This window comes from Adiantum capillus-veneris, chromosome 7 (assembly GCF_014529385.1).
Source record: "Adiantum capillus-veneris isolate H3 chromosome 7, ASM1452938v2, whole genome shotgun sequence".
NCBI classification, from domain to species: Eukaryota; Viridiplantae; Streptophyta; class Polypodiopsida; order Polypodiales; family Pteridaceae; genus Adiantum; species Adiantum capillus-veneris.
This window is the reverse complement of record NC_140937.1, coordinates 70,991,164-71,002,731: the sequence shown is the minus strand read 5'-3', so window position 1 is coordinate 71,002,731 and position 11,568 is coordinate 70,991,164. Positions and strand designations below refer to the sequence as shown.

Genomic DNA, 11,568 nt, shown 5'->3' with positions numbered 1-11,568 from the left:
TATATTAAGTGGAATTGGACATACGAAGTATGGACAAAGTGTGCAGGGGATCGTTATGGAAATTGCAAAGTAGGGAGTTACAACATAAGGCTATGCCTTTCTTACTAATGCTTCACACAAGATACTCTAAGGCTTACTTGAGATATACAAGGGCTCACTAGAGATACACTAAGCTCAGACCGAGATATGCTAAGCTTCACTCGAGATAATTTACAATGAAGGGGAAGCTTCATGTAATGCGCATTCTACAAAGTGGACATGTGTCTTCCACTAAGGTGAACATGTGTATTCCACTAAAGTAGAATCTTCTAATGTGTTCCATTATGCATACGCTTTTTTTCAGTCACTATGTGATGGCACAGCCGTAGCATCGTGGATGTCATCAGTGCTTGTGTCACTAGGAGATAGTGGGAATGAAATAATATTATTCCACCCGGCCTATGGGATGAGACGGCTTAGGATGTCAGCGAGGACGTTGCGGGTGCCTTTGATATGTTCATACTTATAGTCCCATTGGGCAAACCAAGAGGCCCATCGGATGAGGCGTTTATCTTCGTTGGCATTTTTTGAAGTAAGAAATCCAGGGAAATTGTTGAGATCCATTCGGAGAATGAGGACTCGTCCTAAAAGAAATAACCTAAATTTCTTGATGCTTAATTTTGCAGCAAGAATCTCTCTTTGAGCAGAGGGATAATTTTGTTCAGCTTTTAGGAAGGATCCACTTGCAAATCTGCAGACCATCATTTCTTTACTATTAATTTCTTCACAGAGGACTGCTCCCCATGCTTCGAGAGAGGCATCGGTGTAGAGGATAAGTTTTTCTTCATCGGGTAACTTTAGTGGGGGAAGTTGTTCACAGATGAGTTTGATTAACTCGATGGTTTTGCTATGTGAGACCTCCCATTGTTTGGAACTATTCTTCTGCAGAAGTACCCTTATTTTCTTTGTAAGGGTGGCTAAGTAAGGGATATTCCAATTGATCCAATTTAAGCATCCAAGAAATTGTTGGAGCTCGGTGATATTTTTAAGATGATTGGGAGTACTAGCGATTTTAGCTAATACGTGCTCTTGTAGTTTTATACATCCATTGCAGATTGTAATGCCTAAAAAGTCGACTTCCTCTTTAGCAAAGCTGCACTTGGTGTAAGATAGAATGAGACCTGTTTTTCTTAGCAGCTCATAGAATTCCCTTAGATGCTCTATGTGTTCTTCCATGTTTTTAGAGTATATAAGGATGTCATCCAAATATACTAGACAGAATTTTTTGATAGGGCCGAATATCATTTCAACCCTGAGTTGGCACTCTGAAGGGGCATTTGCTAATCCCATGGGCATAGATATCCATTCATACATTCCTTGCGGTAATACAAAAGCTGTTTTGTACATGTCTTTGGGATGCACCTTAAATTGCCAGAATCCGCTTTTGATATCAAATTTGGAAAAGACTTTTCCGCCATTTATTCTTCTGATCAAGTCTTCTTGAAAACGGATAGAAAATTTCTTTGGGACCAGAAATTTGTTCAGGGGTTTGTAATCAATTACTAACCTCTTTTTCCCTCGCTTCTGTTCGCTGTGATTGTTGACGTAGAAAGCTCTGCAAGCCCAACTCATGCAAGCCCAATTTGAGTTGGATGGTTGGATTATACCTTTCTGCAGTAGCTCTTCTATTTCTTTGCGACAAAGCTCATTATCGAAAATTGACATTCCTGGGTGGGAAGCTTTGGTTGGATTAACTTCAGGGATAGTGGGAAGAGTGATCATATATTTTTCTTCATCCCAGAAGGCTAAGGGGTTGTCAGAGGTTCTTTGCATTATCCTTTCTTTTATTTCTTCTATTTGGGTTTTGTATTTTGCTTTTTCTTTTTGGAACCACACTCAAAATTTTCTATCACAATAGTTGATGGAAACTAAACAACTATTAATAGCATAGTTGGCTCTTTGCGTAATTGGAGCAGTATATCTTTTACCCAGATAAGAGAAATGAAAGCTTGTTTTTGTGAATGTGCTAGGGGCTAGCTTTGATATTAGATCAAATCCAATAACTAGATCATAACACATATTTGAACTGTGTAAGGATAGTCTAATAGGTAATCTGGCATTGCCTAGCTCTATCCATGCATAGACATATTCTCTGATCGTTTCCTTGGAGCCATTACCATATTTTACCTGCCTGGCTTCTAGATATTGCTTGATCATAGTTGACGGGAATAAAGCTTTTTTTGCAAAGCTTCCTCCTGCACCTGTATCGATTAAAGCGTCCAGAGCAATTGCTTGAAAAACTTTTGGTTTGATTAGCAATCCTATAATAGGGATGGCCACATTATTTTCATTGATGATTTGTGTTTTGTTGGCCATATTCATTTCTGTGGACTCCTTTGTTTCTTCTGGCTGAGTCTTTGGGTTGCTTGAATAGGGTTATCAACTCTTTTAGATTTTTAATAACCTCTTCAGATAGTTGATTACCTTTTGAAGTCGGCTCAGCTGGCTATTCTTTTGGAAGTAAGATATCCCATGGAATTGGAGCAGGTGAAGTTCGGGTATTTGGAAAAAACTGAGAAGTCTCACCCCCTCGAGAAAGGAAAGAGGTTTCTCTGGCAGTTAGATTGGCTTCCCATTTATGGAGAGCCTACTGTTTTTCAAACAAAAGCTCGCGTTGACGCAATTCCTACTCTTTTTGACATAATTCTTTATAAGAGTGATCCTGTTTAGAACGGGATGTCGATGGAATATCCTGAGGGAAATCAGAAGCTTCTTCATCAGAATTAGAAGAATTGGAAGGTGTTCATCCTGGTGGCAAAGTTTGGAGAGGTCGAACTTTGATTTTGTCTAAGACTAGATTATTGGGTGAAAGCATGTTAACGTGTCATGCTTTTTCATGTCCCGGACAATGCTAACTAGCACAATTTTGACATATGCTAACTAGTACAATAACATGAGCTACATCTCCAAGATCTATGAGGTATGATATATCAGTAGAAAGCTCTTGAAACAAGGAATCCAAATGTACAACTTCCGAAAAATTTTGATATTATTTGTAAAAATTTTACCGGTCGCCCAACTTTTCTAAGATGTGCTAACTTGAAAATGCTAACTAGCACAAAAAGCGCGATAGGTTAACATGCTTTCACGTACTGATGAAGTTATGATCGAAGAGGGGCTGACTTGCTTTGATTTGCTTTAGCTTCATTTTGGTGGCTAAAGCTGGAATGACCATTCTTTCTAGAGCTGGTGCTTTAGGTTTGTCAGCTTCACGTAGAGCATTTCTAAGCTGCTTCTGATAATTAGATGCTTCTTTAGAAGTATGTTGAGAAGAGGTCTTCTTACCTGGTTTTTCAAATTCAAAGAAAGAATCTGAATTGCTTGAAGCATAGTCATCTGATTGGAACTGTTGTTTTCCTTTGGAAAACCTTTTCCAGTGTTGAGGGTTGAAGGGAATAGGCATGAAGTCTTCTAGGCTCATGACATTCATTGCAATAGGGCAATCTTGAAAGCTAGAGTCGGAGTCGAAGCTGCTTTCTTCTGTTCAAGGCACTTTGCTTTCAAGTTGAGCAATACTAAACTCAAAATCAGAGATATCATAGGAGGATATCTCAAAGTAGTTATATCCATCTTCAAGAATTATATTCTTGAATGCTACTGATTTTTTCTTCTTTGGACATTCTGAAGCCCAATGACCTTGTTTTTCACAAATGAAACATTTATTGTCATTTTTAGAAGACGTGGACTTACGTTTCTTGAAAAAAATGTGCTTAGGTTTCTTTCTATAATTTTCTTCCTTCTTGGCCTTCTTTGAATGCTTGCAAGAACATTTTGTCTTTTTGTCTGTGCATCCAAAATCTCTGGAGTAGTAATTCTGTTTCCAGAATTTCTTTGAAGGTTTGGAATCCTTCAATTCCTTTTGTGCCTGCTTTTGAATACAGAGTTCCTGTATAACCACCTATAGAGCTTGGATTATATCTCCAAGAGTTGTTGTTTGGAGATTTAGATTTTGGTTATCCAGCTTCTCAATAAGGAGCTTTGTAATTGCTTTTGGTAGCTTGTGCACAAATTCTGCTTTGATTTGTTCATAATGGTATTTTCCTGCTTTATATATTAGATTTCTGCAATAAATACAAAAATCCCATATAGAGGAGAAATTACAGATCTGAGCCTCATGAAAGGCTTGTAAGGCCAGCGATGCTTGATCTTCTTGATGTCCAATCAATTCTTTGTAAATGCTCCCTATTAGTAGTAATAGAGGCGACGCATTACCACCAGGTCGTAAGATAGAGTTTTTGATCTCTGGAGGTAACATTTCCCACCATCTTTTGAGGATACTTGTAAAACCATTTACTGCAGCTTCTACTGCAGTTTGTTGCCGCATTTGCCCAAATAGCATTTGCTGATAGATCCAATTATGCATGTATTCTAGAACAAGAATGATCTCCTCTTGTGCTAAATTATCAATGTTGTAAAAGGTAATGTCACCTACCTTTTTAATTCCTTGCACAAATTGGGGATGTTTAGAAGCTTGGGCTACACTGGTAGAGGCTTCATCCATAGGTTCATCTTTTTCCATGTGTAATGGCACTAGCGGGATGTCGGCTTGCGAATCATCAATCTCTGACTCTTCTTGAGAAAAAGGATTATCAATTTCTATTGGAGGAGATGGAAGATTGTCAGGAATGATTTCTGCTTGAAGACCATTGTAAAGTCTTTCATCATAGAAAGAATCTAATTGATCCCAATTACCATGGATAAATGTTGGACAATAATCCTTGATTCCAACTCTATGTTCTGCATTGGTCATATCCCATATTGGCTCGAGTTGGTCATCAATCCATTGGTAGTCGATGGATTCTATGGTTACACCTTTGGGTTTTGTAGATGGAGGTTTACCTGCGTTATCAATTAGTTTGTTGCGATTTTGGTGGCAACAAGCTAGAGTGTAAAGATCTCTATCATATTCGTCGGATAAGCCACTTCGTGGCTGGTAATAAAGCTGCTCCGCCGCTTTCCAGTCTTCCCACCCCGGTTCAATGTCTGAAGAACTATCTTGTTCTTGATCAACAGTCATGACATTAAAGGACAAATTTTTGCCAGAGTGACCAGAGCGATTATGCTTTAAGGACTTATAAAATGAAAAGTAAGGTAACTCAAGGGAAGAGAGAACTATTAAATCTGTATGTACACAGAAGGGAGAATTGTCAAGCATTTGTTGTAATTGAATTTGCATATTAGCAAGTTTATGAGTTGACTCAATAACTAACTTATGCAAGTCATTCAATTGCTTTTCGAGGAAATACAACTTGACAGTATGATAATTGCTTTGAAGCAATTATGGGCGAGGTTTTGCTTGATCTGGCATAGTTACATAAGGAGCTATAAAAATTTTATCTGTGTCAGAGACAATAAAATCTTTTTCTTCGATCATGCAAAACTGTATGTTAAAAGCAGAGGAAGAAGAATCTAATCTTCCTATGAGTCGTAAGCAATGTTTGCAAAAGGTTTGATCTTTTTGCTCAAAGGTTTCCAAATGTTGGCAATCCTTTATGCGCACAGCTTTAGACTTTGTAGGGGCTTTATGCACAATAGCAAAAGGAATGGGCTTTTGTGAACTAATTAAATAATTAGAGGAATCTATACTATCTATATTTATTTGTACACAGCCAAGGTGATCAAAGTGATAACCCTCTTTTAGGGCTTCTGCTTTGTCATGTTGGAGAATCTCAGTAAGCTTAATAAAATGCATTAAGTTATCGGAGGGAATAGATGCTACTGACCTATTATCTAGATAGACAGTGGAGGCTCTAAGTTTAAATAAATTTTTATGTTTATATACTTGATCGGGTTTAAGTTTTGGGATTTGCCATTGAGCAGAAGGTTCGGCTTCTTCTACAGCCATAGAGAGGTGTGCAAAAGACTTGGTATTTTTTGACAAAGATCTGTTCAAGAATGCCATTGAATGTTTACCTGAAATTGAGTCGTGCGGTAGGAGTTTACTGCGGGAATTTACTGTTGGAATTTACTCGAGGATTTGATGCCTGTGGCGTTACACTCTTAGATGTCTGCGGCGACCGTCGGACCAACGACCACGCGACCTTGCCTCACGACACGATTTCGGAAAACACCGATTGATTCTTTGGCAGACGTTGTTGAAAGAGAACAAACACTTTGCTAGCCTTCTTGGTAGTATGAAAGATAACCTTAGCTTAATGATGGCAAGAGATTAATTAGACACTAATTAATGACTGTGAAAATGGCTCTGATTATGGCTCTAATACCAAGAGACGCACACTACAAAGATTGCAAGCGGAAGGAGTATATTAAGTGGAATTGGACATACAAAGTATGGACAAAGTGTGTAGGGGATTGTTATGGAAATTGCAAAGTAGGGAGTTACAACATAAGGCTATGCCTTTCTTACTAATGCTTCACACAAGATACTCTAAGGCTTACTTGAGATATACAAGGACTCACTAGAGATACACTAAACTCACAACGAGATATGCTAAGCTTCACTCGAGATAATTTACAATGAAGGGGAGTCTCCCTTTTATAGGAGAGTGGGTGGCTTCCTTTTCAAGCTTCATGTAATGGACATTCTACAAAGTGGACATGTGGTCTTCCACTAAAGAAAAAGTGGACATGTGTCTTCCACTAAGGTCAACATGTGTATTCCACTAAAGTAGAATCTTCTAGTGTGTTCCATTATGCATACACTTTTTTACAGTCACTATGTGCTGACACAGCCGTAACATCGTGGATGTCATCAATGCTTGTGTCACTAGGAGATAGTGGGGATAGTGGGGAGAAAATAATACTATACACACACACACACACACATATATATATATATGATATGATATGATTTATTAACGTCTTCAAAAGGCCAAAATGACCCATGACACCGACTGATACAAAGTGGTGAAACTAGTACAATGTCTGAATACAAAAGTACAAAAGTACAAAGGTACTGAATGCAAAAAATAAAAATGAGAAGTGAGTAGTGACAGTGAAAATGAAGTGTAGAGTAAGTTCTCAATGACACTCCATATGTCGTGCTGGGATGTCCCTGATCCTCTGCTGAAGACTCCATCTATGGAGTGTGCTCCTGTGTCTCGGTCGTGGTCGCCTCGATCTCCCAAGCTCAATCGCCCTGTCAATGAGGGTGCCTCTGGTAAGCACGCGGGCACAACTCTGTGCTGGTGGCTGCTCTCCTGGCTTTCCCGATCCAAAGAAATCTGTGATCGGTCTCTGTGACTGTCGTGTCCCATGTTTCCTCAACAGACTATCCCTATGCCGCTGTAGCTCAAGTAGATATAAGCCAAGGCATCTTTGATCCTCATACTTCATGACTATATCTAGGGGTCCAAAGCCCTCCCTGAATAAGCAATGGAAGCGCCCTCGTTAATACAGTGCAGTGGCATATGTATGTGTAACTCTGTCTTTGGCTCTGTACCGCATAATTTACATATCCTGCTCTTCGGTGGTATCCCTCTGAATCTGCCCAACTCAATCTCCAAATGGTGCGAGGATGTGCGGATCTGACCTATAGCGCATCGCAAAGTATGAGACAGATGAGTGTCCATGTAGCTCGGACGAATCACAAACCCATCTCCCGAGAGTTGGAGAAGATGCTCCTTGTAGAAAGCCATCTTTGTGCCCAACTCCTGCACTGGCTCTACCCATGTCCTCCTGGTGTCCAACTGTATAAGATCCTGATGAATAAGTCTAGTGATCTCCATCCGTGTGACTGGTAGTGAAGGTGCATCCAGGGAATACTGAAAAGGAGGCAGTCTATCTAGGCTGAAACCATGCCTCTGAAACCAAGAGGTCATCTGTGCATACCAACATGATGTCTCCCTGCGTTGCTAACTGTCTAGAAGACTCCAGAGTGAATCTAGCGTATCTACCTCCACCTGAATCCCATAGGCTGTGCAAAAAGGACATTGATCTGGTAATAGCCTCAATCTCTATAGGAGGGGCTGCTAGCTCCGCTCGAATAATCGCATGTGGTACGGAGGACTTGGCTCTAATCATCCGAGAGATCATAGATACCAAGGGCCTCTCCATGTTCCTCCACCTATCATGATCCACAGATGGTCCCCACACCTGTACCCCATAAAGCATAGCTGAAGTAACCAAAGTATCAAAAAGCCATAGCTTTGTTCGTGGTTCCTGAAACTGAACCTGCGAACACATCCTCTATAGCCCTCCCAGTACTACATATGCTCTAGACAATCTAGTCTCTGCTGCTCTCCTCAGAGCAAACCTCGGTCTCGAGAATACCACCCCAAGATATGTTAATGCATCTGTGTATTCCACAGTGTCCTCACCACATACGAGTGTAGGTGCCGATCTCCTGACCCACTGCGGAGTAGTGTTAAACACCATAACCTTGGTTTTACCAAGGTTCACAGACAATCTACTATCCTCCGCAAAGCTGTGTAATGCATCCAATTGTCTCTGCATGCCCTCTGGTGACTCTGATATCAACACAATATCATCAGCATATACTAACAAAGGGATCCATGTCCCTGTTAGCTGAGCACCTCTGTTGCCTTCTCTGTCAATGTAGTCAGAAACCTCATCTACATACATACCAAATAGTGTATGGGACAGAGGGCACCCTTGCTTCACACCAATAGTGGAATGCACAATGTCAGAAATCCCCTAGAGAGAGAGAGAGAGAGAGAGAGAGAGACCATCTTTGAGTAGTTTAGGGAAGATCTAGATGGTCATGCATTCAACGCCAATCTCCAAATAGATGGTCATGCATTCAATGCCGATCTCTAAATAGTGCCATAGGCATGATGGGCCAAATGGCAAGATGGCAAAGTTAAAAACATACCTTGTAAAAAAACATTTTACAAGGTGATCTTTAAAAGATCAAGCAGCATGCTAAAACCTACAAGGCTAAATGGAAGGATGGCCAAATCTCCAGAGTGCAAGCCACACTCACATCTAGCCACATGATGACCAAATGGCAAGATGGTGAAGTTCAAACATATCTAATATTGGGCAAGGTTATATTTAAAAGATCAAGTACAAGGCTGGTAAAAGTCAAAAAAGCAAGGCCCTTGAAACTTGGAACTTGGAGGTAGCTCTTGAAATGAAGTACAAAAGTTGAGATCACCACTGACCGTCGATGCCATCCCTAACGAAAATGTAACAGTGGCAGCCGGTTGTCTACTACTTTTCATGCACAGGTATGGGGCATGCCAATAGAGGATAGAGGCCCTCCAAAGGCACCTTAAGGCACCTTCATGGGGCCTATGGGGGAGCCTTCTTAGCAGCTCTACATCTCAAGTCTTCTAGGGGTCACGTCTCTTGACATGTGCACGACCTCATGTCGCATCTCTACAACCTCATGTCACATCACTGACGTGAGGAAATGCATAACCTTTAAGCTTTTATCACGCTTATTTTAGCAAACGTACTTCTTCGACACGAGGAGATGCAGAACCTTTGAGCTTTCATCATGCATGTTTTAGCAAGCCAAGAAAAGAGAGAGAGAGAGAGAGAGAGAGAGAGAGAGAGCAAGTTCTCATCATCTTGACAGATTTGAGCCCCCTCCCTGAACCCTGAGAAGATTACAAAAGGCTTAAAGATAGCCAAGTTTGTTCGGGGAAAAGAGCTTCCAAAATTCCAGGGGGAAGCACTTACACACAATAGTAAGTCGAGTGAGGACCAGTATGGGCAATGACCTACAAACATGCCTCAATACACCCTCATGCCCTTCTTATGTCAGCTACATCAATGCATTGCTCATGTTAAACCTTACTTCATGTCATTGCTTGATGGCTCAGTGATTTGCAGTCCGTCCGAATTCACATCGATTGGCTGAGGAGTGATCCGCCTTGGCCTTTTGGGGCTGGTTTGCAAGCCCTTACTGCTACTGTTGTCCGGTTCCACGTGACCACTGCAATTTGCAACATCTATGCAACCAGCATTAGACTCTTCAGAGAATTTCACCTGAGTTGGTGATGCCTGCATAACCAATGCTGGAGATGCTTTTGCTTCTTCAATCGAGTTTAATGGTGCGCCAGAGTTTGCAGCTGATGGGTTGCACTGTGCCGCACTCAAAATAGCAACAGGAGTGATCCGCCTTGGTTTCTTTGGACTGATCTCTGAAGTTTCCTTTACTTCTTGGCACAACTGAGATGGAGTAGACAGATTTGTAAGAGATGAAGTAGCTCCATTAAGTGGATGTGATGATGAATGTGAAATAGCAATAGGAGTAATTCTCTTCAGTGTTTTCGGAGCATCGTTACTTTCGTCTCTCTTAAAAACCATAGCATTTTCCTTGTTTGCAGATTCAAGTTTATGGTCAGCATGTTGAATTTCTGAATATGAATCGCCATTTGACATATTCCTCTCTTTCTGTGGCTCGGGACAGGCAACTGATATTTTACTCTGTTCCTCTGGGACCTTGCCTACCTCAGCTTGCTCTTCTCCATTGAGCTGTGCCTGCTTCTCCATGCCTAAAGCTGAACTTGATAGATTGTCCGCCTTCTTTTCTGAAATGGAGTCACCCTTGCTCTTGCCTTTGGTCACTGCTTCAGGAACTTTGGAATGAAATTCTCCCACTTTGTCTTTGGGCGGCGACAACAATTTCGCAACATATGCAGGAACCTCTGATATCATGAGCTAGATTGTCAGCTACAAATGGTCATATTTTCGATGAATATACAAAGTTTTTCTTACCGCTTGACAGCAGAGGACTCCCCAACTCTTCTCGGTCAAACATGACCAGGGTGCAAAACCCATCTTGTGATGATACAGCCAAGAACTTTCCATCAGTTGACCTGAACAGTCCAGCCATGGAGCTAAGGATAAGATCATCAAAATTTACTCAAGTAAAGAGGCCATTACGCCCGACAAGCAACTTCAGGATGTGGCTAACCAGGCTATATCCGTGATTGCAGCATAATGAATTCCAGCAAGTAAGGCTAGGGGATGTCGACTCTGAGTGTCATACACATAAAGTGAATTCAATGTTGCTACAGCAAAAACCAGTCTGTATGGTAGTTTAAAAACTCCAGTATCTGCAGAAGAAAGATACATGTACCAATAGTTAAATGGATAAGGCCGTTTTAAAGAAAAGTTATGTCAAAAAGCAGCACAGTGATTAATTACTTCACCACCAAATCTCTTCCCATGTAAAAGTTGTGGCTCATCCTACCATTTGAGTCCTTCTCTGTTTTTTGCTCTATGTTGGAGTAACAAGTAAATAATACTGGACAGAAACGAACAGCAACGACAGGTTTGCTTGCTCCGGGAAGTTGAACAGCAGGCCTGCACTGAAAAACAGGCCAGAACATCATGCCAACCATCTTTCAGCTCAACAATTAAGTATTTCAATAAAAAATTTCATGGCTCGAGAAAATATTAGAATTAAGCATTTCAAGAAAATGCAGACAAAGAGAGTAAGAATGGGACTTTAAAACACAAAGAGCAAGAGTTTATCCTTTCAGACACTCCATATGCCCTGCAGCTTGTCTGAAGAATGTACAAATATTCCCCCACATCCCATGGAAAACTGAATGCCATTGATCTCTCACGGATGCCTTGATGTACTAAATC

General features: G+C 40.8%; 1 protein-coding gene across 1 annotated transcript in view; it reads right to left on the bottom strand.

Annotated features, from left to right (window-relative positions):
- Positions 1-9,449: 9,449 nt before the first annotated feature.
- Positions 9,450-11,568, bottom strand: part of FAS2 (Transducin/WD40 repeat-like superfamily protein) — a 100,412-nt gene continuing 98,293 nt past the window's right edge. Inside the window, exons 9-12 of the mRNA XM_086516039.1 lie at positions 11,168-11,280; positions 10,889-11,030; positions 10,690-10,790; positions 9,450-10,619 (exon numbers count right to left, since the gene is read on the bottom strand). Of these exons, the coding sequence (XP_086372165.1) occupies positions 9,763-10,619; positions 10,690-10,790; positions 10,889-11,030; positions 11,168-11,280 (1,213 nt within the window). The 3' untranslated portion in view covers positions 9,450-9,762. The remainder of the gene's footprint in view (positions 10,620-10,689; positions 10,791-10,888; positions 11,031-11,167; positions 11,281-11,568) is intronic.